We start from the raw sequence: 24883 nt of genomic DNA on the forward strand, positions 1-24883 counted from the left end.
ACTGATTTTCCAGACCTGACAAGAGTAGGTCTTAGAATGCTACTTACTGAATTGGTCTTTTAACAGCTTTGACACTAAAGTCATCAGATGCATCCAGTGAGGTTGACCTACGACTAGAAAAACCTAGACTACCAAAGCCAAAGACATAGCCACATTAAAGTCTTCAAAACCAGTATGCAAAGGGATCTTGTAGCACTTTTGAAACTAAAGTCATCAGATGCATCCAACAAAGTCGACTTAAGACTATAAAAGCTTAGGCTACCAACTTCTTTCACTCAAAGATCGCTTTGCATACTGATTTTCCAGACTTAACACGGCTATGTGTTTGAATATTACTCACCCAGTCATTCAAATCCCAAGACATAGTTGTTAGTCTGAAGAGCTGGTATGCAAAGGGATCTTGCAGCACCTTTGAGACTAACTGAAAGATAGAAGATAGTAGCATAATCTTTCATAGACTTGAATCTGCTTCCTCAAATTCATATTTTTAAAACATGCATCTGAGAAGTAGTCTCTAGTCTACAAAACTCATGCTACCAGCTTCTTTCTTTCAGTTAGCCTTGAAAGTGCTACACGGTCCCTTTGCATACAGTCGTTCAAATGTTCACCAGTATGAGTTATTGGGGTGGCAGGGGAACACTCACTTTTGAATGCTCAGTATGTAGTCAGTTGCTGATGATGCTTACTCACCATACATAACCAGACCAGTAACTACTCTCTACACAACGCTGCAGAAGTATGACCTCGCACCTGATGAGTAGAATCCAGAGACAAAGCCCTGTTAGTCTGGAATATCAGTATGCAAAGGGATTTTGTAGTACCTTTTGAGACTGAGAAAAAGAGGTTGGTAGCCTAAGCTTTCATATTGTTAAGTCAACTTCATGGGATGCATCTGATAAAGTAGACTTAAGTCTATGAAAGTTTAGGCTAACACATCCTTTTTCTGAGGTCCAAAATACACTTCAGAAATAATCCAGTTTGAGGCTGCTTTAATTGCCCTGATTCAGTGCTAGGGAATCCTTGGAATTGTAGTTTATTGTGGCACTAGAGCTCTCTGACAGAAAAGGCTAAATGTTTCACAAAACTACACTTCCCAGAATTTCCTAGCATTCAGCCAAGGCAAGTGGTCTCAAACTGGGCTATTTCTGCAGTGTGTTTTGAACCTCAAGGTACTATAAGATCCCTTTACATACTGCTCTGGACTAACACAGGCTACGTCTTTGAATTCTCTCAGAATTTGTTTTTCAAATGCAACTAACCTTTTCAGTTTCATCTTGTTCAGACATGAATTTCTCTTTGATTCCTGAAGTTCTGGAAAGCTTTGCTGTGAAGCTCATTCCAAAGAGGAGATCCATTTAGAGGCAATCCAAACTTGAAGCGTGTTTTTTTTCTCTTAGTAACATCCTTCAGGGTGGGGGCTCTTTATTGCTCCAGATTTTAGGTTTAGGTTTCCCCCCCTCCAGGAGACATTTTTCTTATGTATGGGGATAGCCATGTTGTAGGAAAAGCAGTGAATCTTTTGTTACCTTAAAGACTAATTAATGTATTTGTGTCATTTAATCATCTTTAAGATTATGTTCGCTATTATTATGTTTCTCATGAGAAAAAAAGTAACAGTGGGAAGGAAGGCTATCTTCCCCTCTTTCAGGCTACTAAGTTACTATTCTGCCAGCCATTTAAGGAACATATAATGCTGGCTCTGGAAGTTTTGTATGTTAATTTATTTCAGAGCAAGTGACTCCAGAACTGTTCGTTCTAAGTAACCTAAACTCTGCCTTAAATTGACCATAGTGGTTTAGTCTTTGTATTCCTGGGGCAGTAAAAAGAAAGAAAATGTAACTTGTGTTGTCTTTCATTTCCAATGGAGTGGGTGCCTCAAAAAGTAGTTTTATTACATCATTTTTTAAACTTAGCATTTAAACTCTTAACTACCTCAGATACTTTTTTCTTGAATGATCAGGAAGGCTCTTTTTAGAAGAAGAAGATATATTGGCAACGTTGCTAACAAACAGGTGTTAATGTAGTAAATAAACCCTGCGCGAGCTGGAAAAGATTATTTGAGAGTGGTTGCCATGATACATGCCTGCTTAGACACACACATTATACAGAGTTTTAGGGTTACAGAGTTTAGTGTTCTGCATATACCACAACATAAATGTGTGTTAGCTACTACACAAAGATAAGAACATAATGTTCTTACATGGGTAAATTCAGTCAATCAAATGTTATTAGCTGACTGGCTATAATATCATGAATAATTTAATTTGCATGGAAATTTGCTTTATTTTTTAGATTTCTTCTAAATGTCAGGCTCCAGAATGGGCTTTTAAAAGTGCTATATATCCAGACTTTAAATTCTGTTTAATCTTGACTGTTTTTATCCTTATTTGGGTGAAACAATGGAGGGTGGCATTTTAGAAGAGGTATTATTTGGGACAGCCCAAGTTTTAATAAAGTGGTTTGAGAGATTATATTTTGTTAGATTCCTAACTAACTCTTGTCGTCTTTTCAGGTTCACTGTTGTTGGAATCGAAGATAAATCCGAACACTGCATATCAGAAACAGCAGGCATGTGCTAGTTTTTCTTTTGCCTATATGTTTAACTGTGCTACTGTTGTACAAAAAAACCCTGCTCTTTTCTGAAGAAATAGCAACATGAATTGAGTGGCCTCATTTTATTTTGTGGAGGATGTTGAGATTTGTTACATATGGATTAATTATACTGTAACCTCTTATTTACAAGGTTTGATACAAGGCAAGATGTGTAGCTTCATCTTAGACAAAAAATATGAAAACGCCAAGTGATATTTTTGATCATTAGGAGAATGAATCTATTCTGATTCTCTCATAATAGCATTCAGTTGGCCTATGGTATATCAGTTTTTTATACTACTAGACTCAGGTTCAAAATACACTGTAGAAATAATCCAATTTGAGACTGCTTTAATTGCTCTGGCTTAGTGCTGGGGAATCCTTGTAGTTTATTGTGGCACCAGTTCCCAGAATTCCCTCGCACTGAGCTAGGGCAGTTAAAGCAGCCTCAAACGGGATTATTTCTGCAGTGTAGTGTGTTTTGGACCTAAGAGAAGTTAGTCATCCTGAGTAATAGATAGGTAGTTAGTCTTCTCAGCATCAGATGTTCTTTAGTAAAGTGATGAAATCATATATCATTAGCATTCTGTCCAACTCTCAACAGTTTTATCATGTGTTTACTTTTAACTAGTAACTTAATGTATGTGTGCTGTATTATGTATTTTAAAGTGTGTCATATACTTAATGCTGGCGCATCCTGCTTGTAGGCTTCCATGCTGGATACATCTCTTCACCAGTTTACTGCAACCCACATGGTGCTTCATAAAACCTCAGATTTTGTTGCTACTTTGGGATTGCAACATTAGGACTGTCAAATACTTAGTAGGCCATAAAATGTGGGTTGATGGGCTGCATCCAACTTGTGCAAGCCTGCTATAATACTTCCCCTTTCACCTTCTACTTGTTTTCAACTTTTCATTAAAGTAATTTCTGTTTATTCCTGTATTTTGAACATTTTAGTGGATGTCAAGATGCTCTTGCACCTTTACAAAAAGAGCCTTGAGGTTATTTTTGCAGTTAGCTATGCAAATTGAAGGCTTCAATCTACTCCTTTCATTCACATGACCAGTGGGTGCAAAGCAAGATTAGGAGTATGTAGTTAACTTAGCTGTAAGTGCAGTCTTTAGTCATTTTGGACAGAAAGGAAAGGTGTGTGTCTTAAAGGCACATTATAAATTCTTTAAGTGATCTCTGTTTTGTTCCGTGACTGATAGAATACTTTATCTACCCAAAATACCTTTTTTCCTCACATGGTAAATTAGGAAATCAGTCTTTGGGGAATTCCACTGACTTCATTTGAACTCTGCTGGCACAGAGAACTGTCTTACATGGAACAAATGGAGGATCAGAGCTGAAATAAGTAAATCTTTTCTATAAATAGGTTTAGCAAGACCTGCACACTAATTCAAAAATACACAGGTTGCATTTGCTGATTATCCTTTTCAGCATTAAGTGTTATATTGGCACTCTGGTGTTGATGGTGAATAAGAACAGTTAGATCTGAACAGTAAATTTATGGATTAATTTTTACTGTAGTAAAGAGTCACTAGTCCTTTCTTAGTGTGTCTAATTCTGTTATTTGACTTTTTAGGACAGGGGATCGGAGGCTGTTTTACATGATGCAGTTAGTGTTGTATCCTAATGGCATCTTCATGTTTTTAAACAGGAGAAGCATTCTTAGGGACAAAGCAGCAGCCCTGTTTTAGTATCTATATTTTTCCATCTGGAGGCCAGTTCCCAGCATTCTAGTATGACCAGTCATGGGCTCCAGGATGTATAACTGACTTATGGGCAGAACTACACCCCAGTGATGTCCCCATAAATGTGGACACCAACAGAAGCATCTGGGGAATATTTGTTGTTTTTCATAGTATTTTTTAATACGCCATAAACCCAATCAATCAGACATAGGATCTAATGCTATATAAAAAGGTTGGTAATTAAAAAATTAAGTAAAATTAAAAACAAGGGGTGTGAAATAATAAGTGATAGTATTTTTATATGAATGGTGTCAGATTTGTTTGTTGGTTTTGCTTTAAGGAACTCTGGGGAAAAAATAGCCTGTTCTGCGGGTTGATCTTTCTAATATGATATTTGTTATTAATTTATTCAAAGTACATCCTTTCTGTTCTCAGTAATGTGTTACATAATTAGCATATTGCACTTAGCTCACATTGTTACGGTTATTATTAAATAACCTTAATTTCACTTTTGTTCAAATACTGGAAATGGTAAAAGATAGATTTTTACCACCCATTTTTAAACTCTGTTTTATAGGGTAATGATTATTGTCTTGTAACTCCAGAATTGCCTTTTTTTACACTACAGTATTATAATGTAAAATAATTATTAGAGTCATCAATATGCTGTGGTTTTGCAAGCGAAGCCTCCTCTTGTAGCTCGCCTGACCTATCTTGAATCTATGAAAATAAAAGATGGTAAAAAAAAGACTGGTGAATTTCTGCACACAAATCGAAATTGTGTACCATGAGCTCATAAATCTACTAAGGTGCTTCTGCCATGACTGGATAGTGAGAGGGTAGTTAAGATTCTGTCACATTATATTACTGCTGAAAATATCCATTGTGCATGCTGTAAAAAGATTTATATATCAGAAGCTTGTTGAGTGATATACCATGGACCATCTGTTACATGTGAACAAAGGGAGTAAACAATTCTGCATGCTGAATAACTAAGAAAGAGGAGGACAGAAGGGTGAAGTGACTTCCTATTTTTACTTTGATCAGCTGTGTATTTCTGAGCAATTACAGAGTTCATTCATGATTAGTGGTGTGTGTGATGTTTCTGACTGAAGCCTACACTTAATAGAACCCTGCACAAATAAGATATTCTCTGTGAGGCTGAAGACAACAGCCTCACAAGAATGACCATTCTCAGTAAGTGTCAACCACTCAATCTAAACCTTTTCTAGCTTGTGACATATGTTCATATTGTCAGTAATAGTAGTGCTGAGCCTATTTTGTAATTTTTTTTGAGGGGCCTAAATACTCTAAAGGCACCAGATCCCATCTGATCTTGGAAGCTAAGCAAGGTCAGCCCTGGTTAGTAGAGCGAGCCCTTGGTAACCACTGGCGTTTGGTTCCAGGAAGTTATGCTGAGATGTTGACCATATAAACCTAGTTGTGATCATCACGGTACTTTCATAAAATCAAATAATAAATATAATCTTTCATTTTGAAATAGGATACTTTGATTGTTTGGTCTGAAGCAGAGAATTATGATTTAGCCCTGAGTTTTCAAGAAAAAGCCGGCTGTGATGAGATTTGGGAAAAGATTTGCCAGGTAAGACCTAAGGTTTTTTTTAACCACATTTTAGTTTGCCTCAGACTATATAAAATCAGATTTCTGGAAAAAAATAAAATAAAAAATACTACAAGCTCAGTTAGTTGCAACTTGAAATGGGTGCCAGCTGCACCCATTTCTTGATATGTCAGATCTGGCTATGATGACACATGCCTTGATTACATCCTGTTTGGACTACTGTAATGCACTCTACATGGAGCAGCTTTTTGGAAACTGTTCAGAATGCTGATCAGGGCCAATTATAGGGAGCATGTAATTCTCTTGTTGAAACAACTTCACTAGCTACTGGTTTGTTTCTGGGCTGATCATGAACTATAAAACTACACAGCTTAGATCCAAACTGTTTGAGAGAACGTATCTCCCCATGCAAACCTGCTAGAGCCTTAAGATCTTCAGGAGAACGTTTTCACTTAGTCTTGCCACCATCGCAGGCTGGCTTGGTGAAGACATGAGAGAGCCTTCTCGGTGCCTGCTCCCACCCTTTGAAACTTCCTCCCACCGGATGCCAGGCTGGTCTCCTTCCTGCTTGCCTTTCATCAGCAAGCTAAGACATTTTTATTTAAGCAGGCATTCTAATATACAGTGCACCTGCATCATGCTGAAAGCTGCCAGGGAGCCCGTGGGGCGCAATTGTAATTTTTTTTGAGCCACCTTGGATCCCTTCTGGGAGAAAGGCAGCATACAAATGAAATTCAGTCTTTCTTTTTAAAACAATATTTTAGTGCTACTTTATTGTTGTGTGCCTTCAAGTAGTTTTTGACTTCTGGTGACATTAGGTGAACCTAACCCAGGGTTTTGTTCACATGATTTGCTCAAAGGTATTTTGCCTTTGCCTCCCCTGAGGTTGAGAGAATTTGACTCACCCAAGGTCATAGTATTGCACTCCTGCATCTAGAATTGCAGCCAGCATGTGCTGCCCTATGTGACAGCAACTGCTCAAAGTATTAGTACCATTGCAGCACCATGATAAGCTTCAGGAATATGTCCCTGCCTCCTTCCATAGTGTCTTAAGTCATTAGGAGCAGAATCTGAGTCTGGTATAACTTATCAGTCCCATTTCCTTTGTGATCGGATTATGGTATGCTAGAGGCCTGTCAATGTTGTATGATTTATATATATGGCAGTCAAATGATTGCTTTTGTCATTAGTTTCTCTTGTTTCCCACCCACACTCCCCAGTGTGTTTCAGAATGAGTCAGAAAGTATTCATGTTTCTGTTTTTAGGTTCAAGGTAAAGACCCTTCAGTGGAAGTCACGCAGGACCTCATTGATGAATCGGAAGAAGAACGCTTTGAGGAAATGCCTGAAACGAGTCATTTGATTGATCTCCCTGCTTGTGAGCTCAACAAACTCGAAGAAATTGCAGACCTAGTTACCTCAGTTCTCTCATCACCCATCCGTAGAGAAAAGTTAGCCTTGGCTTTGGAAAATGAAGGCTACATTAAAAAAATTATTGCAACTTTTTCAGCTTTGTGAAAACCTAGAGAATACCGAAGGCTTGCATCATTTGTATGAAATTATCAGAGGAATTTTGTTCCTCAATAAAGCAACTCTTTTTGAGGTGATGTTTTCAGATGAGTGCATTATGGATGTTGTGGGATGCCTTGAGTATGACCCTGCATTAGCTCAGCCAAAAAGGCACCGGGAGTTCTTGACCAAAACAGCAAAATTTAAAGAGGTCATACCCATAACAGACTCGGAACTTAGGCAAAAGATTCATCAGACTTACAGGGTACAATACATCCAGGACATCATCTTGCCAACACCATCTGTTTTTGAAGAGAATTTTCTTTCTACACTCACTTCTTTCATTTTCTTTAACAAAGTTGAGATTGTCAGTATGCTGCAGGTAAGTGAATATAAAAATGTGAAGGTATTCTGTTTTGGACATTGCAAGCATGATTATGGCATTAACAGTAGTATGTCTTTAATCTAGTACTTGTGTTTTATATCTGCTTTAGTTTCTGATGTTCTCTCTCGCTTCTTCCTCAACAACATGGACTGGTTTTATTCTTTGTTGTACAGTATGACTTGTATGTTCCCCATGTTTTTTTTTAAACATATCATCTTAAGCCAGACATGTTGCATGCAACATGTTCTCTGAGATGTAAAAGGTGGGTGACTTGGCAGTAGCTTTTCTCATGGCTTACATTCAACAGTTGTGCTTGACTTTAAACTGTTGTGTTGTGTTGTGCTTATTAAAAGCACAAGATAGTGTAAATAAGGACCACAACAGTACTCTTACTGGCCATTGGTTGTCAACAATAATAGATGAATTGTAACATTTTTACCTGCTTTATAAAGACACAGCTCTGTGATTGAGCATTTAAATGTTAGCTACAGCACTGTACAGTTCTGAAGCGTTATCTGAAGTACTGTATTAAGCACATAGCTAATTCTATTGCCAGATTTAACCTTTAATAAATCTTGTAGCTACAAAATCTCTAAATAAAAATATGTTTTAAAAAGTAAAAAGGGAGCAAATTTAACATCGCTTGAGCATAACCTTGTTAATCATGAGAAGTAACTGTAAGGAGCATAGGAAAGTGCTTGGTACAAAGTCGGGTAATTTGTCTGTGTATGCCATTATTGTCTAATCTGACTGGCAAGAAGTTTTCCATGGTTTCAAACAGTGAGTCTTTGCACAAGCTGCTACATTATCCATTTTATTTGGAAATACTAGGGATAGGAAACAATTTTCTGTGTGCAAAGAATGTGCTGATATGTGGTCTCCTCTATGACTATAAAAATCTTCTCTTCTGTTAGTTTAGTATTTGGCATAATTTTACATTATTATTATTATTAACCTTTATTTATGAAGCGCTGTAAATTTACACAGCGCTGTACATGCAATCTTTTTAGTTAGACAGTTCCCTGCCCTCAGGCTTACAATCTAAAAAGACATGACACAGAAGGAGAAGGGAGTGGTGACGGGAAAGGGTAAATGTTGTTGAACAAATTGTGGAGAGAAGATCTCTTTCTGTATTAACTTACAAGGTTGCATGTAGTTGACTTGCCAAATGCCCTATTGGGAGCAATTGTTCTATGCCTTCAGGTCATTTCTGAAATATGGCAACCCTCAGGTGAAACTAGCACAGGATTTAATTGGCAAGATTTGTTCAGAGAGGTTTGCCCTCACTTAAAGGCTGAGAGAGTGTGACTTGCCACAGTTACTCAGCAGTGAGTTCCCATGGCTTAGTGGGAATTTCATCTTCTTATTTTTTTTTCCCTTGGCTTTCAAATTTTAGAGATTGGACTGTAGGGGTATGAGAAACTGTCAGAAGTGCTTAGATTGTGTCTTCCTGCATGGCAGAGGGTTAGATGACCCTTCTAATTCTGTGATTTATTGGTAGAGTTGGTATCTTCCAACTCTGTGATTTATTGTGATGCAATTTTTTAAAAAATATGTATTGTGGCAATATTTTATTTGGTGCCACTGTACGTGAAATATGTCATCCAGGGGAATTGTTCTGGGAGGGTTGTCTTGTCCCAAGGTCATTATAGAGAGTAACTTTATTGTTAAAAGCTAAAATCCTTCACAGTTTGATACTGGACCAGTCAGTGAATACAAAAGCAATATAAAAGGATCAAGGCACAGAATTTCTGGAAAAAATAATAATACTAAAAGAATCCCATTGATAAGATACAATAATACAACAATAATGATAAAAACATATGGCAAATGAGACTTCTAATCATCATTCCCATCTTGAAAACTAAGTCTAATCTTACTTGCAGCTAAAACAAATTTATAATAAATACATCATTTCCAGCCAAAAAGTCATAATATAGAATTTCCACTTCCATATACAGTTGCTTGTGTATCCTGCAAAGTTGACACAGTCTTTGCATTATAGTGTGATTGCTGAGGTAGTTGCTGTCCACTCTGGAGGTGAAGGAAGACAGATAATAGATGACAAGCACATTCTTCCCTTGTCCAGGCTCAAGCATTTTCTGGAAGCATTGCAAAGCAGCTGGCTTTTTAAGAGTAGAGGCTAATCTTGTCTTGGATTCAGTTGCAGATCAGGCCGGAATGAAGGCGGTTTTGCTAAAATTGTAAATTGTTCTTTATTGCTTAAAGCATAATTTTTAAACACATTTTAACACATGTTCTTTGGGACTGAGCAGGATAAACATCTACAAATACACCTCATATTATTATTTAAATGTGTTTCTGGGCTTCACTTCTTTAACCAAAACGTTGGTACCAGAGGTAGAAATAACAGGGGGAAAAATAGAGATGACTTCCCATGCCACCAAAAAAACGTTTTTTAGCATGTTGTAATTTACAGGCTTTTTATCAAAAACTAGCAAGATGCACTTGTGAAATAAAGCAATCATGTCAGGTAAACTGTTCATAAAGAAACAAAAACATTTTGAACCATCTGGAGGCTACCTGGAAGCTTCTTCCATTTGGATCCAGATTTCCATTTTGGTGGCCAAACTTACAGATCTATGGAGATAGCTATTAAGGCAGTCGTATCTGCTCAGCCCTTTGCTATTCACACATGTTCAATAAGGAAGCTGCTCCTGTTTAGCTTGCAGTTGTAGGCAGGCACACAAAGCTTTAGATTTAGAAGGTCTAGCTAAAGTAGGATCACATCCTTTCCCATCACAAGATCAATTGCAGTGCATGCTGCAGAAGTACCGTATTTTCCGGCGTATAAGGCAATGGGGGGGTATAAGATGACCCCCCAAGTCGCCCGCCGGCAGCATCCCTGGACGCCCCTGAGGGGGTCTTGTGCCGGCTGGAGGGGGCCTCTCTAGAGGCCTGAGAGAGGATCCTTGGCGGCTGGTCTCTCGCCGCCATTTTTTTTTTCAAAAGGCGGCGGGGAAGCGGTTCCAGAGCAGGCCAGGCCAAGGAAAAGAGCCAGCCCCTTACTCCTCCATGCCACCGCCACCAGGGATCCTCCGATCCCCCAGCGGCTTCAGAAGTTCTCCACGGAAGCCGCTGAAGGAGCGGAGGATCCTGGGTGATGCTAGCGGCGGCTTCCGCAGAGGATTTCTGAAGCCACTGGAGGTTCGGAGGATCCCCAGCGGTGGCGCGGAGGAGTAAGGGGCCAGCTCTTTTCCTCAGCCCAGCCGGCTCTGGAGCCACTTCCCTGCTGCCTTTTGAAAAAAAATGGCAGTGAGAGCCCAGCTGCTGAGGATCCTCTCTCAGGCCTCTAGAGAGGCATCCTCCAGCTGGCACGAGTGCCGGCTGTCTGGGAGAGGACCCAGCAAGGACCCCAGGGACAGGGAGGTGGCTATCCCATTCGCCTGTCTCTGGGGTATAATTCCGGCACATAAAGCAGACTTAAAAAGTCGCCTTATATGCCGGAAAATACGGTAATGTTGGAACCCAACATTGAAAGTTTGTGTTTTGCCTGCCGTCCATCATCCTCCCAATTCCAATGCTGCTGAAAAACTTCAAATAATCAAAGGACAAGGTAGAAAAAGGGCAGCTTGATGGACACAAAAAGATTTTGTTGTAATCTTTTTTTTGTTTTGTTAACTGAGGTATCTTTTGTAATTGTACACTGAATCTCAAATGACACAAAGGCCTAAGGCCTTTTCTTCTCAGTCCTCCCCATCTTCCTTGCCCCCGTCTTCCAAGAGCATAACACATGGAGGAGATATTTTCAATACGTGCCAACAACTGTGTTTTGGAAACAGTTTCCCCCTTTATTTTGATCCTTGTTGCTGCTGCTGTGGCAACATGACATTGGTGTATTTTTTGCGGTTTCTTGTTGCCTGAAGGCCCCTAAGTGAAACATGAATGAGAAATGTTGGGGAGATCTCTCTTCTGATGGGCAATATTGTGAGCAGCAGCAGGTAGGAGGGAGCAACAAATGCCTTAAAGAATCTTTTATTTCTTTCGTTTGATGGCTGAAATCCAAAGAGTTATTTCAGACGGGAGACCAAGGCTTTGTGCACACCCACAGCATTATTTTTAACTTCCTTCTGAAATAGTCCTCCTAGTTCCCTGGAAGTACTATTAGCTGGTCTTGAAGGTCTTTTTCGTATGAAGCTTTGTGCCATGGTGGAGTGCTAGATTGTGTCTTGAGTATACACAATCTATGTGAAAATCCAGCTTGTTTCTTTTGGAAGTTGTTTTCATAACTTCCCAAAGCTTTCGGCTGTTACATATCCTTGAAAACAGAGATGTGCAGAGTAAGCCTAAGCGATGATCTAGAGCTGTTGTCTCAGGTTTCCTTTGCAGGAATATATTTTGCTTATGGTACAGAGTACTGGGACAATAATTAACCACTGTGTGGGTTTTTTATTTCAAGATTATTATCTAATCTTGTTACAACATAGAAAATGCTATTCAGCTTTTGGAGTTGATACAGTGTAGTTTCATTATTGGTATTATTGTGTCAATGAAGCTTGTTTTATGAATGAATAAATAAAAAACTAGATTCCTTTTTTGCTTTTTGTAGTAAGCTGCTGTTTTTCAATACTTCATAGGCTTAGATCGTGAGATATTGAATACCTGAAGAAAGGAGTTGGGAGTGTTTGTCTTGTAAACTGCCTTTCTGTAGCGTAATTTAAGTTTCCCAAGGCTTCAGCCTTTGGTAAGAAAACAAAAATATTTAAATATCAAAAATGACAAAGCCAACCCAGTTAGGATTAGCTTTAATCAGCAGAGTCGCAGAAAACATGTCCTTGTCTAACTATACTTCCCTAAGAACTGAGACTGACTCAAAAACAACACAAGTAACTTGAAGTTTAAAACAAAAGTTTACTAATGCCTCTAATCTATATTTACACAAAGAGGCTGTATCCTAATCTGGTTCAGGGGAAAATAAATCTTTATCTCAACATCTTTCCAAAGAAAGTTTAGAGAGGAGGAAGATGGAAAACCCAGCAGCTCAGCTGAAAATCTTTTGAGAGAATGTCTAGAGTGTTAGCTCTTCCCAAAAGGGAGAGTGACCTAAATCACATGGTTAGTTTGAATGAGAAAGAGAGAGAGGAGAGTTTTCTTGCAGGGTATCCCTATCAATCTAGGCGGAGGAAAGAGAATGCAAAAATCTTCCAACACTTTCTTACAGAGTGTGGGGCCCTAGGCAACTTACAACAAATTGAAACAAAGCACAGTTAAAATCTTATTATACAAAAGTTTAAAAGCAGATATTGCAGTTAAAAGCCCAAAGTTAAAACAGTTTAAAATGTATACAACTTAATTTAAAAAACAAAGACACATTAAGATGACATTAAAAGAGTCTTCCCACAAGTTAAGAGTCAAAAGCTTGTCTACATAAATGTCTTTTCTTAGCAATGGAAAGAGAGCAAAGAAGGGCCAATTGAATCTCCCAGGGAGAAAGTTCCACAGCCTGGGAGCAACCACTGAGGAGGCTCTCAGTTTTTAACTAGGACTATCTTTCTCCCCCTTCCCCTGTTGTTCTTAAAACCACTGTAGAGTACAAAACATTGACTCCTACCTTTATAGGGAACTGGGATAAGTGACATTTGAGGTGTCTTCCAGCTGTACAGTTCCGTGATTCTAAGTGTTGAACAAAGGTCCAAAACACACCACAGTTATTAATCCAGTTCAAGACCGCTTTAACTGCCCTGGCTCAGTATTAGGGAATCCTGGGAATTGTTACATATACATTAATTATACTTTAACCTCTTATTTACAAGGTTTCAATATAAGTCGAGATGTATATCTTCAGCTTAGGCAAGAAATATGAAAAGGCCAAGTGATATTTTTGATCATTAGGAGAATGAATCTGTTCTGGTTCTCTTATAATAGATACATCCATTTTTCATACTACTAGACTCAGGTCCAAAACACACTGCAGAAATAATCCAGTTTGAGACTGCTTGAATTGCCCTGGCTCAGTGCTAGGGAATCCTGGGAATTGTAGTTTATTGTGGAACCAGAGCTCTCTGACAGAGAAGGCTAAATGTCTCACAAAACTACAGTTCCCAGAATTCCATAGCATTGAGCCAGGGCAGTTAAAGTGGTCCCAAATGGGATCATTTCTGCAGTGTGTTTTGGACCAAAGATGCATTTGAGGGTTTAGTAACAAGACTGATGCAGTTTTATATTCAGATGGATTATGTAACCAGTGCCTAAACTGAAATGGCTTTTGATGCCAGTTAATAAGATGAAGGCGTTATGAAGACTAACATTTTCTTGTCTGCATTACAGCATTAGAAACAAGTGTAGAAACCCTGGCACACTTCAATTGCTTTACAAACATACTTGTGTCAAATTATAGTTTTAGCTATGAGGTCGAGAAGATAGGAAGAATAGAACAGCATGTACCAGTGCTTCCATTGAAAATATCATCATAAATATAGCGTTGCTCTGAAAAATGTGGGGGAGCACAACACACAGGGCTTATGCCATATGGCTGCCATCTGGAATTCCTGAGCTAGAGAGTGATTTGATGTAGGGATGTGTCATGAGCATGACAGTTTGTGACACCATCATTAAGTCTTGGTTTGGGAAGGGAAGAATTCAAGAAGGCAGCTCACCAGCTTCTGTCTTGGCTGTGTGCTTCATGTCAGTTTTGCATAATGATACATTTCTAAGAATTGGACAGGCACTAAAAATAGTGTCAAGCTCCAGTGATAGGCAAGCGCAATGAGATTTTGGGACATAGTTTTCTGTGGGTTTTTTGCCTGCAGACGAAACGGTAGGAATAAATTCTTCCAGAATGCGGCCACATAGCCCAAAAAGACCACAGAAAACTATAGACGCCAGCCGTGAAAGCCTTCGACTTCACAGATTATGGGACATTGGAGTAGGATGTTGGGAAGCAGCGAGTGGCTCTGTGAGACCCCTTGGTGTATTCTTCACCTCTAACTCTGGAATTAAGTTTTATTTGTGTTTTGGTTTAGCAAAATTGCATTCCTGCTTATTTCTAACATTATTAAAATTCTGTGTTTCATTTAATTTGGGAAAGGATTTGTCTGTCTTGAACTGTGTCTTCTGCTTCCTTCTTCCAGTTCATATAATCCATTGTAGATTTTTCATAGGAAGACACCTTAATGTGTTTAATGATAAAAGCTATGGAGAGATTTGATATCATAAGACAGTGTGATTTACACTTTTGAAATTAAATTAATTTAATTTCTTGTACACCGCTATGATCTATTTGGAATAGCGCTTTATAAATAAAATAAATAAATAAATAAATAAATAAATAATTAAGAAATAATACAGCTTATGCTACATAGCTATTGACTCTGTCTTTCAGATGTGTAATTTTTAGTAAATCCTTACCTACTATCTAAATTTCTTAATAGAACAAAATATTGGGTTGATGTTCTGTTGCATTCAAAGAGGGCAAAGTATTTGAGTCGTTTGACTGGAGACTTCACTTGTAGCAATGCCGCAACTGTGGAACCTAACCTAAGATAATAGTTCTAGCTGGTGACCAAAACAGTGCTATTCCTCATGCTTTGAAATTACTGTTTCAGTATTTGATTCTAGGATTGTATTTAGACTTATTTTTAGGAGTTTTCAAATAATATTCTAATGCATATAAAAATGTTTTTATCTTTGTATTGTTTTAATTGGTTTTTATGTATTCATTGTGTTGGGAAGGTTGGGAGACAATACAGAAATAACAGAATAATAATAAATCAATATCATTCAAAGAGAATGGGATTTAAAATTATTGAGTGACGTCTTTAAATTGGAGGAGGAACGGCAAGTAAGCAGTTTTTTTTTTTCAGACTGATGCGTGAGACACTAAAATATTATTATGTTTACTGAGTTATCCAGAGTTTTTCTGCTCTGTGTCCATATAGTTGCAGAGTCTCTGGTGCACTTTTTTGACCTTAAAATGTTTTTGCTTTAAGATGGCTTAATGGAATACAGTGGATTCTTGTTATCCACTGGGGTTTGGTTCCAGGACCCCTATGGGTGCCAAAATCTGTGGGTGCTGAAGTCCCATTATATACACTGGTCTCCCTTACAAAATAAAGGTTTGCTTTTTGAAATTTAAAAAAATATATTTTCAAGCCATGGATGGTAGAATCCATATATGCAGAATCCGTGAATATGGAGGGAGGGCGGATTGTATTATGTAAAACCAACCCAAGCTTCCAATGTACAGCTTTCTACATTCAGATCACTTTGTTTCTGGGGTTGGATTGGCATTTTTGTTCCTTAGTTCCTTCTGTGTTTGCTAAAAGCAGTCATAGTAAGTGGGAACTGATACTCAGTGAGGAGAGGAATCTCTTTTTCTCTGGAGAATCTATATGGAGGAGAAAATAGAAATAAACAAGGGAATAAGAATAGGTTGGTCTTCCTCTAACCTTTAGATCTTGCAACATAACATTGTAGGATTAAGATGATGGTAATGACAGCTATTGTTGAATTGATGGTTAGTCCTAATTTGCATAAACAGTGTTGAGAGAAAAAAGACCTATTTGGACATTCAATCCTCACATGATTAAACTCACGTGACAGGAACAGTAGTGCCCTGTCACCTATCCATCACACAAATCTTATCACCTTTCATGCTTTGGAGAAGTGGGAACCTGCTATATATGCATAGATTTCCTATATGAATTTGGCATAGATTCCTATGCAGTTTTGCAGTTTCTTAAGTGGGGCCATGTTCTCTTCCTTTCCAACAAAATCATTGCGAAAATATTGAGCAAACAGGGCTACAATCTAGTTGCTAACTAAGGTCTGAGTTTTAACTTCTTTGTATGAATGCTTACAATATTCTTAAGCCAAGGTTGTGTACCAGTTGGGTATAATTCAGCTGTTACGACTAACAGAACTGAATTCAGTGGATGGGAACGTTTTTGGCACAATGGGAGCTACTTAAAAAAAAGAGAAATTTGTAAATCTATGGCATTTATTTTACTGACAGCATGCAAGAGCATAAGCATAAAATAAATCCCTTACAATAGTACAAATCTTGATTTTATTCTAGAACTATGAGAATAATGATCTGTATGTCATAATGTACAATTTCTATATCTTACAGGAGGATGAAAAGTTCTTGTCTGAAGTTTTTGCACAGCTAACTGACGAAGCTACTGATGACGACAAAAGGCGTGAACTGGTAAATGTTGCATGTGTGATTTTATCTCTGTGGAAGCAGTTGTTCTTCAGCCTTCCAGGTGTAAATGTTCCTTGTCCTCCCCTCCTCCCCTTGTTAGGATTTATTTCTAGAGGTTTTTGCCAGCATGACTGTTCCAAGGGGTCTGTTAAGCAGTTTATCCAGTTTAATTAGATACTTGTGTGTCTGTATTTCAGTTGACACAAACTATTGGAACAGGAAGAGAGCATAATAAATAAAAAGAAACAGTCAGTTCTTTCCTTCAGGCTAAGTTATTCACTTTTTAAAATCTTTTTAAAATTTTAAATGCACAGTAAACTGTTAATGAGCTGGTCAGAGGTGTATGGAAGTGCACACATGTTCATCAGAGAACTAGGTTTGTCTGCAGCTCCCTCTCAGTTGTATACTTAGTGGTATACCCATATTTCCTGTCATACCATATGGAAAGTCCATAGTCATGACTGTCTGAATGTTTGAACCATGAAATCTGGTAAATATTGGCAGCCTGGTATTCCAGCTGTTGGGTTTTATTTTATTATTTATTTTTATTATAGTTATGTGTGTGTGCATTTTTTGTGGTTTTATGTGTGGAAATGTCAGGGTGTAGTAGTACTCAAGGACAAGAACCTAACCACTTCTGTTATGTTAGGGAACCTTCTTATCCTCCCTCTTATGTTCTTCTTAGCATAGCATGACATTTACAGCTTTAATCCTTGCCAGAGTTAACTCTTTTACCAGCCTGAATCTTGGAAGCTAAATAACATAACATCCAGGCACTAAACAGTATCATAGCAAGCAACATAACAACTGCCACTTAGATGTTTTTGCATCTTTGTTTTCCTACCCCTGATCTTCACCACAATGTCCTGTTTAGACACTTTTACTTGCTTGCTTTAAAAAAAATATCCTGACATAGGCAGCTCTGTAGATTTAATCTGCCAAGACTGTGTATTTCAAAAGGTTGTAACAGGTAGACATTGTCCTAGGTCATGGATATTGTGACATTAAAAGCACAACCATTCTTAATTGTATAGGCTGGATGTATTCAATAGCTCCTGATACTAATTTGTCCTAGGGTTTTTCAAAGATGCTTAGGAAAGAAGGAGGAAAAAAAGAAGGGTTGTGATACTAATTTTCTGCTTTATAGTGAAAACATGATTTTTTTTAATTGAGTAAAAGTTCATCATTTATGCATTAATAGCAAACTATTAGAAGTGTACTAGTACTTGATTATTGTTGTTAAATGACCCCGAGTCGACTTTGACTCATGGTGCCCCTATGGATAAGACATCTCCAAAACACAAAAACAAAAACCCTATCCTCTGCTCAAATCCTGCAGGTTCAGGCCCATGGCCTCCCTGGTTGAGTCTAACCATCTGATATGTGGTCTTTTTTTCTTTCTACCACTTTCATCTTTCCTAGCATCATTGTGTTTTCTAACCTTTCATTTCTTCTTATGAAGTGGCCAAAGTACAGCAGCCTCAGTTTAGTAATCTTGGCTTCCTGGGAGAATTCAGTACTTAATCTGTTAATATTTATTTCATCTTTTGTAGGTTAACTTCTTCAAGGAGTTCTGTGCATTTTCTCAGACACTGCAACCTCAAAATAGAGACACCTTTTTCAAAACTTTAGCAAAGTTAGGAATTCTTCCTGCTCTTGAAATAGTAATGGTAAGTTGATTTTTTCTGTCAGTAATGAATTTTAAAATTTTCAATTATTTAAGGATTTCTTTAATGCTTGCAGAGCATATGAAAAAGTTACAGTACTAGCTGTGTGAATATTCAAGGATCATTTTGGTTCTGGATTACAGAATTTAAACCTAAATTGTAACAAATTATGAATGTAAAACTAGAAGAATGTTTAATATTATTCTTGAAGTAATCTGTTTTACTGTAATAATCTCTTACTTTAGTATTCTCTGTTCTAATCTTTAAATCACATTACTTTCATTAACATACATAGATTTTGTATGTAACTTAGCAACCTGAATTTAAAGGTAATAAAAGGAAGCTTATTTTTATAGAGAGATTTTGTGGAGGCAGTCCTAATCATGGCCATGAGGTTCACAAAATAGCACTAGGCTCAAATGTAATGTTGAATGGCTTTTTGCATGTTTTAAATAAAATGATTCACATAATTCTATTTGGATGCTACTGGATCTGAAGTCCTTCATTTTTATTAAATTAGCTTGATTTTCATTTCAGGGTATGGATGATTTGCAAGTCAGATCTGCAGCTACCGATATATTTTCTTATCTGGTAGAGTTTAGTCCATCTATGGTCCGGGAATTTGTAATGCAAGAAGCCCAGCAAAGTGATGATGTAAGAAAGATGAAGCAGGTTTCTATGATATGATTTCATATATAAGGATAATAGCAAATTCTAGAATCAAGGCCTTCATTATATCAAGCTAAAACAAGTGTGTGAAGTTTTCTTAGTTACAATTACAGTAATTGCTATGGTTAGATAGGAGAAAAGAAATTTAGAGCAAATAAAACTATTAAAGGGGACTTTTTCAGAAGTAATAGTAGACCATGATGTAGTGCTATATGAACAAGCCTGAACATATATGAGGGCTCCCCTTCTTTTTCCTTTGAGCCAGGGATCCTGGTCAGCTGTAAAAAAAAATCAGTTGCAAACCACCTGTTTTAAAACTTGTTTGTTAAACTAACCAGATCACCTGGGCAAAATGTACAGTAAACAAGTATTCTTTAAAAATGGAACTTAAACTGATCCATAGTCATCATCCCAGCCACACAAGGAGTGATGGAGCACATGAGCCTCACAGTATCTGTGTAGCACTAAATCATTGTTTACTGTTTACTGTGTACAAGCCTACTAAGTACTGTAGTTGAGGTTGAAAGCACTTCACCTTAGTACATTGTCCAACATGAATTCCTGAAGGATCTTCTGTGCATGGGAGGACATAAAGATATAATGTTAGACATATTTAACAGCAATGAGAGGTATAGCTTTTATTAGTGTGGTTTGCATTGTTTTCAGTCATAACTGTAAGCCTTTGGAAGACAATAGTAGAAGAAAAGTGGGGTGTAAGAAGTTCCTTGTGCAGAATTGCAAGCTTTGGTAATAGCTCTAAAAGTAACTTTAGAGGTAGTAAAAGTGAATGTACTCAGTTAAACTTCATGAAGGTCCTAAAGAATGTGTGAGAATTGGGAGTCCAAATTTTGACAAGCTTACAAATAAAAAAAATGAGCAACAGCTAGAAAGATTGCTGGCTGTTGCTCCCTTTTTTTTATTTGTAAGCTTTTCAAAAATGTGTCTCTTAGATGCAGAATTATCTGGGAATGGCAGTGGACAGTGATCTCCTGTTGTATTTCTGAAAGCACAAGTTAAAACTTGTTTTGGTTTGTTACAGGATATCCTACTCATAAATGTAGTCATTGAACAAATGATCTGTGACACGGACCCTGAGCTTGGGGGTGCTGTTCAGTTAATGGGGCTCTTGCGTACTCTAATCGATCCTGAGAACATGTTGGCCACAGCTAATGTAAGAAAATGGAAAGGGGTAAAGAAACTTTACTGTCTAAGAAACATGTTGAGCACAGTCTGCTTTTCTTTTGGCACATGTTTGTCTCCTCTGTGCTATTCATATAATGCATGGTGATGTCACATTTCTGACAAATACAGTTTGAAGTATGTTTCTTTCTTTACTAGAACATATCCATCCCTCATATGTTAAGTTAGAATGGTAGTGTCCTTTCTTAAGCATGGCACACAGAGCAAGATGACAGTGTATTTTGTTTGCTCTTGCATGTGTCTTTGTATATACATAAAGCTTCCATCATTACATCCTGTTTTGTATTGAGTGCAAATGCTACCTTGTAGTAGAAATATTGCAGGTGCTTGATGGATGTGTTTGCTGGCCAGCTGAAAGTATTGGTGTCTTCTGCTCTGGTGACTGCTGCTGAGAACATTGAAAGGCATCATGTAACTTCCATATATGGATGGGTGGGGGCAAGCATAACACCATTTGCTGCAAATAAGGGGTTACACGACAGGTGGGAGCCTGTGACTGTGAAGTAAAAATATAGTGTACTACATTCCAGTGAACAGAGGAAACAGTTCAGGATTTAATTTAAAGGCCTATGTTGTCACTCAAGGTGAGAAGCTTACTAGCCTGGCAAATCGCAATCTTTCAGTCTGCTACATCAGAAGTTTGCTGAGGCAGAGAGTAAAGGGAATGGTATAGATTCCCATGGCATGAACTGGGAAGAATGTAAATAAACTATATTCCAGAAATTTTCTAATGGCTAGGTCAGCATTGTCAATGATGTATGCATGAATATGGTAGCATCAAATATTACCATATAGGATTTAATGGGATCTCCCCTTCTTTCTTGCCCCTGGCCTCTACAGATCTCAGAAGGATCCCTTAACTCTCAGTAGGAGACTTTGGGGGCCATGTGGTGAATAGAGGGGAATCTATTGCCAGTGGTCTCCATTCTGATAGCAGACACACACTTGAATACTTTATCACCAGTTACAAAAAAATTAAAATCTGCCTTTCATTATACATTTCTCAAATCAGGTTACAGCATATTTCAAAGCCACAAATAAACAGTTTTGAGCTGAAGACAAAATACATATTTCAGTTCAGCAGCAGCCACATCCTCAAGAGCCATTTAAGTCTTTAAAAAAACAAATCATGTTTGTCTGGTGCTTTAAATTCCATGAAAACAGAAAAAGGAAAGGAATTCCAAACCTGAGTTACTGCTGGATTTCTAATTGCCACAAGGGTGTCCAGATTTTACATAAAGATAGTGTGATGTTCAGCAATTCTGGCTGTGTGTTTTGCAGGCACTGAATTCAATATCATGTTTGTTTCACTTACAAGCTGCATGACTTCATGTGGTTTTACAATATTAGCCTGATATACTTAATATTTTATTTTTCAGAAAACTGAGAAAAGTGAATTTCTCAATTTTTTCTACAACCATTGTATGCATGTCCTCACAGCTCCACTCCTGGCCAATACATCGGAGGACAAAAATGACAAAGGTAAGATTGGATACTAGACTGGATTTTCTGCCTTGCCCTCCTTTATTTTACATTTTGTGCTAAGGACGTATGATTATGTTACTGAAGTCCGAGAGAGGACTTTTGCCTGCTGTGTTTTGCAAATTGATTGATTGTGCCAGGAACATGCATATTTTCATGCTCTGGGTTTATAAACCTGGACTATTCTCTCATGCACAGAACAGTTATGAATGATTATGGTTTTGGTCATGCTTCAATGGTATTATGGTACTTAGCATTAGAAGCTTCACCCTCGGGGTTTTGCACTTTCCTTGACCTCTTTAATGCGGCCATAAGGCAGAAATTGCAGTGTTCTCTTTGATTTTCAGCTAATTCCATTTTCCTTATTACTTCCAAATATGAACAAACTAGTTAGTATTACCAGTGGCTTAGTTCAAGGTGTGCAACTTTGGCCCTTCAGATGATCAGACTGCAGCATACAGTATGTCAGTATTGGCTGATGGGTCTTCTAAGCTAAATATATCAGGAATCCCACTGTTGATCGTGCCTCACTTGAGGAAACAAACTATGGCTTGCAAGCCTTTTTCCCCAGCTATAAACTAAGGATCTGTTGCTTTCAGATGTTCTTCTGACATTCCTAGACAGCACGGGGATGCTGACAGCAGTAGTCCAGCAACATCTGGAGGGCCACAAGTCTCCCACCCCTGCCTTAAACCATGGCTAATACTTAACTGCAATTCTGAGTTCAGGATACAAAAATAACAGGGACCACTTGAAAATGAAAATAAAAATAGGTTTCTTTTGCCTTCACTGTAGCAGGTGTAGTTTGGCTTGTTTACATATGTTCTATTGTGGTTCAGAATTTCATTTAAATGCAGATAAAATACTGTTGTACAATTTCAGATTTCACAGGTTCTCCTTTTCTCCCACTTCCACATACTTGTGCACGTCCTTTTAACCCTGGCTTTTGGATTCCTTCATTGCCCAAACTATGTACCTGAAATTGACTCAGAAACAGTAATAACAGTCAAAAGTAGCAATGTAGTGCTCTGTCTCAGTAGAACATGGTACCTTTTTTAAAACTGTAAATCAAAACTTCGCACATTTTAGCACCCATTTTTAACACTTACAGTATTTTTGGAAAATGCCTATTTTTTTTAGCTCTTTCACAAAAATCACAGAAAGCTAAGGGACTTGCTTAAATGTGTTGTCTTGAAAAAAGTTTTGTGTACATGGTTTGTGTACTCTTCCTGTTTCCTAATTTAGGGGGTTCGCAATAAGATTTTTTTAGCTGGAAATAACAATGATAGTATTTTAGTAGAGTAATAAAGTACCCCTGGAGTAATTCCATAATACTGGTGTAGGATTTTGTTTTGTTTTGTTTTTCATTCATGTGGATAAGAATTAAATATAATTTCAGTAGTCTCTGAGATTGAAAGTTTTTGTAATTAGAACAAAACAGAATGAAATGTCTGCATTTTAATATTTTACAAACCTGTTCATGTCCATGGGGCCAACTTGCATGTCTGCATTTGTTTGACACCCCCTTTTAGTGGTTCATCCTGTGCTGTTTTTAAACACGGCTGTAAAGAATGGTGTCAGAGACAAAAATGGGTGGGCCTCTGATGCTGTTCACCACAAACTGGTGGATAAGCTAGAATGTGTATCTTTTTACCTGTAACATGTTGTGTGTGCCACAGTAGCCAACCAGGCACCTTATGATACTAAATCTTTTTACTTTTTATAAGATGCAGTAGTTGGGAGCAACAAGAGTAATACCATTTGTCCAGGTATGTAGAGGTTTTTGTGTGTAACTTGCTTCTGGGATTTGGGGCTGGGCAGGGGGTTAATTGAAATGTAATAGATAGATAGAAGCAGGCTTTACTTTTAAAAAAAATCTTTGTTACGTTTCCATATATCCTAGCCAATGGGGGCAGAAACTTAAATATCATACGTGCCACTAGCTGAAATATTATAGTAGTAGCCTAGTTTTATACATGATGACTTTTTGAGTAGACTCTTTGGGAGATAGAGATCAAGTACCCATGGCCGGCAGCCTTTTGGAGGCCATTTAAAAATGGTTGTTCTGCTTGTTGAGGGAAGTGGAACTGTATGCTGCATTTGAATGGGGAACCAGTAGCATAAGAGGGTGCTGGATACCTCAGTACGCAAGTGTAAAAATAGTACAGGAGTTACGTCCACATAATGTCCCAAAAGGAATTGCAACACATTATTTGACACTCCTCCAGCTTGCATCATTGCACACTGTGGTATGTACCATTACATCAGCTAGAATAGAATCCTATTCTTCTTCCCAAATGGCAAGTTAAAACCAAGAGCTGGTGAGATTACCAGTCATAATTTGTCATTTTTTTTAAAACAAGGGTCAGGATTAAAGAGACCCTAGGAATTGACAGTATGTGCCAGAAGAGTCCTAAACCCGGTGATGTCACGCACTAGGAAGGGCAGTGGTGTTTTGGGCAGAGCACCACAAAAAGGGACATAACCTATCCAAAGTGGTCCTCAGAACAGAGTAATTCCAGAATTGAACCAGTATCATGTATAACCACTAAATAATTTTAATTCATATAGCCTGGTCTGTTTCTGTGATGCTTCTTTCATATGATGAAATTGCAAGAGTTAGTGTTTCCTTGGCAGTTTTTTGGCACACTTCAAGTCTTCTGAAAAACTTAGATTTGCCACTTCCCAAAGCATTGGAGGCACAATTCCGTCACCTTAAAAATTGGAAAATTAAATTCTGAGCTCGTAGCAGAAAGTTTGGACGATATTCAGACATCAAATTCACTGATTCGCCAAACTTGGATGCATTCATATACCTATATAAATACTTACTTTGTCACACCACATTTGTGATGTCTGAACATGATGAACTGTGATTTGAGCAGTTCCTCAAGAGCAGGATCTTGCATAGCTCGTTCTTAGTCCTCCTTGG

The 24883-nt window shown here is 37.9% G+C and overlaps 1 protein-coding gene across 1 annotated transcript in view; it reads left to right on the forward strand.

The window, feature by feature from the left end:
- Nucleotides 1-24883, forward strand: part of PPP4R3B (protein phosphatase 4 regulatory subunit 3B) — a 41051-nt gene that overhangs the window by 2288 nt on the left and 13880 nt on the right. The window contains 10 exon segments of the mRNA XM_042446934.1: nucleotides 2513-2568; nucleotides 5797-5895; nucleotides 7140-7358; nucleotides 7360-7764; nucleotides 16859-16936; nucleotides 18487-18603; nucleotides 19138-19254; nucleotides 20309-20440; nucleotides 21849-21951; nucleotides 23679-23720. Of these exon segments, the coding sequence (XP_042302868.1) occupies nucleotides 2513-2568; nucleotides 5797-5895; nucleotides 7140-7358; nucleotides 7360-7764; nucleotides 16859-16936; nucleotides 18487-18603; nucleotides 19138-19254; nucleotides 20309-20440; nucleotides 21849-21951; nucleotides 23679-23720 (1368 nt within the window).

Source organism: Sceloporus undulatus, chromosome 1 (assembly GCF_019175285.1).
Source record: "Sceloporus undulatus isolate JIND9_A2432 ecotype Alabama chromosome 1, SceUnd_v1.1, whole genome shotgun sequence".
In the NCBI taxonomy this organism is placed as follows: Eukaryota; Metazoa; Chordata; class Lepidosauria; order Squamata; family Phrynosomatidae; genus Sceloporus; species Sceloporus undulatus.